Source organism: Anastrepha obliqua, chromosome 6 (assembly GCF_027943255.1).
Source record: "Anastrepha obliqua isolate idAnaObli1 chromosome 6, idAnaObli1_1.0, whole genome shotgun sequence".
Classification (NCBI taxonomy): Eukaryota; Metazoa; Arthropoda; class Insecta; order Diptera; family Tephritidae; genus Anastrepha; species Anastrepha obliqua.
Window position 1 is genome coordinate 3,311,758 of NC_072897.1, and position 2,574 is coordinate 3,314,331.

Consider the following 2,574-nt stretch of genomic DNA (forward strand, 5'->3'; position numbering starts at 1 on the left):
CACAGTAGTCTTTGCGTCTGCAGCCGTTTATACATGAGACTTGTGTTCTTCGTGTTGGAGAAAGATTAAAAAATACTGAAGTCGCTCCTTATGTGAGGCATCCCATTATCTTGCCTAATAAATGACTGCGAAATGCACACTTTGCACGCTGGGTCTCGCATTATGAAAACTGTCTTGCAACGCCGTTATTGGGTTGTCGGCGATATATGTACCATAAGTGCTAGAAGTGCACTTGTGTGTAACCTTACCACATAAGTCATGGGTGATCTACCTGTTACTCACACAACCTACGCCTGTTGTTTTACTCACTCTGCTATCAATTTCGCTGGGCCTCTACAAGTTCATCGAAGGAACAGTAGCCTTACTGTTGAGTCGTGAGCTTGTTAGGCATGAAAATCAAGCGCAACCTTCCAAATAAAACAACTGAACTTTAGTGATTGCGCTGAAATCTTTATGAAATTTAAGTTAATTTAATTGCTCACATTTGTGCCCTTTATCTGCATAGCACACGCTCACCTTCTAAATTCACAAAATAGTCTAAAACTAAATATGCTCAATCTTCATCATGTTGATCTCCTTGCCATGGGGATGAGGCTTAAGTAATGATTTAAGCCCCATATCATGGGAGCTAACGAGTGAAACGCCGAAAACTAGAAAAAGCCATTGAAGCGAGTAAAAACAAATGTTTTAAAAAAATTATTGATGATGCTGATGGCAAAGTGCAGTCACAGTTGGTGTTGGTGGCTCGGATGTGTAGAGAGCAGGATTTTTGTTGTACTGGGTTAATTCGGTTTCCAACGCTTTTACGGATTCTGAAACGTTGTGAGAAAAAAGGAAGCCCTCCTTTTTGAATCGAGGATCAAGCAACGTGGATAATCTGGTTACAGTGCGTTTTTCATATCCCAACAGTCTGCGTTTACTGCTATCAATTAAATTTAATAGCATTTCGGATCCTTCTTCCGATTGGACTTTGGGTTTTAAACTTTCTATAGTGTCAAGTAAACCACACACCACCGGAATAATAAGCGAAACTGTTATATTTGTTGATGACGAAACTTTTTCAGTAGCGGTGTCGAAAGGTTCAAGCAATTCTACGATGTCCACTAAAATAGCAACTTCTTCCGCAGTCAGAGGTGCAGGTGCTTTTGGTATGCTTAGTAGAACTTTGTCAATTGCGTCTTTGGTGAGGATTATTCGTTTAATCATAGCAAGGGCGCTGTTCCATCTAGTGGGTACCTCCTGCTTTAAGCTATAAACTTTTCCTGGCTGCTGCGAATTTCTAAGCTTTGCATATGCTATGTTACTTTGTTTAAAAAATGTTACAATGAGTTTGCACTTCAACACTAGCGAATGTATCGCACCCATCTTAAGAGCTTCTTGTACTATTAAGTTTAATGTATGTGCGAAGCAAGGCAGATTTCTTTTCTGAATATTCTCGCACATTTTAGTCATTGTTTTATCGTTGTCGGTTACAATTGCGTTGACCTTGTGAAAAATTTGCCAACTATCTAAAACCAAGCGCACTGTTTCGCCAATATTTTGTGCTGAATGGTTTGTTTCGTTTAGCAAAAGGTTTGTAGAAAGCACAGCTGAACGCAAAATATAATCCTCATCGATAAAATGACATGTGACGGTGATAAATGATTTACTTGCTCGTGAAGTCCACAGATCCGTCGTAATAGCAAGGTGGTCAACTTTATCCAAAGTGGTAGACAACTTAGCTTTCATTTTAATAAGCAAATTTTCCATCTGCACATGTTTCAATGTCTTTCTAGAAGGTAATTCATAGCGGGGATCCAACACTTTAATTAATTTACGGAAACTGGTCTCTTCAACAAGGGTGAACGGTTGAATGCTACAGGCAACGAACTCGGAAATCGCATTGTCAATTACCATTTTACGATCAGAACTCTTATCGTATTTTCTTTCTATAAAAGACAAAATACTGCCAGATGACTTATGTACATCATTTAGGTCTGATAATTTTATATCCGGATGCAATCGCCGAAGATGATCTCTGAGGTTTGACGTATTACCGCAAGTTTTATAAACCCTATCACAGGCTTTGCACTTAGCATTTGAATCATTCATTTTAATAAAAAATTTCCACACTTCCGATTTTCCAAACGTACTTGTTTTGTTGCTGCTCTCCTCCTTAGAGCCGTTTGCACATGCAACGCTCGCATTGTTGTTTTCTATATGTACATACATACACAAACACAACAATTAATTTGCAATTTCTAATGGTAAAAATTATAAGTTATAATTACCCTTTGTTTTGTTCCCAACGAACTTATCCATCCTTGCGATCTTCCAAGCACCAACACCAATTAAAATTCAACTAATGAATTAAAGAATATTAGTAAAATTATTTCATTGTTTCTTATTTTACTTACTCCAAATCAGTCACACGCAAAATGTATAGAGATGGAAAATTTCCTCAAAACATCGATAGTGGAAAAAAACAATCGATGGTTTAAAAAAAAATGTTTAACATCGATAGTATCGATAGTGCTCCGATGTTTTCCCAGCACTACAAAGTGGTGATGGCAAAGGTTAAAGGTTTTAAATCTC

The 2,574-nt window shown here is 37.8% G+C and overlaps 1 protein-coding gene across 1 annotated transcript; it reads right to left on the reverse strand.

The window, feature by feature from the left end:
* Positions 1-696: 696 nt before the first annotated feature.
* On the reverse strand, positions 697-1,896 carry LOC129249875 (E3 SUMO-protein ligase ZBED1-like). Its single transcript, XM_054889549.1, has one exon. It carries the CDS (start codon positions 1,894-1,896, stop codon positions 697-699), a length of 1,200 nt encoding a protein of 399 aa, XP_054745524.1.
* Between the last annotated feature and the right edge of the window lie 678 nt (positions 1,897-2,574).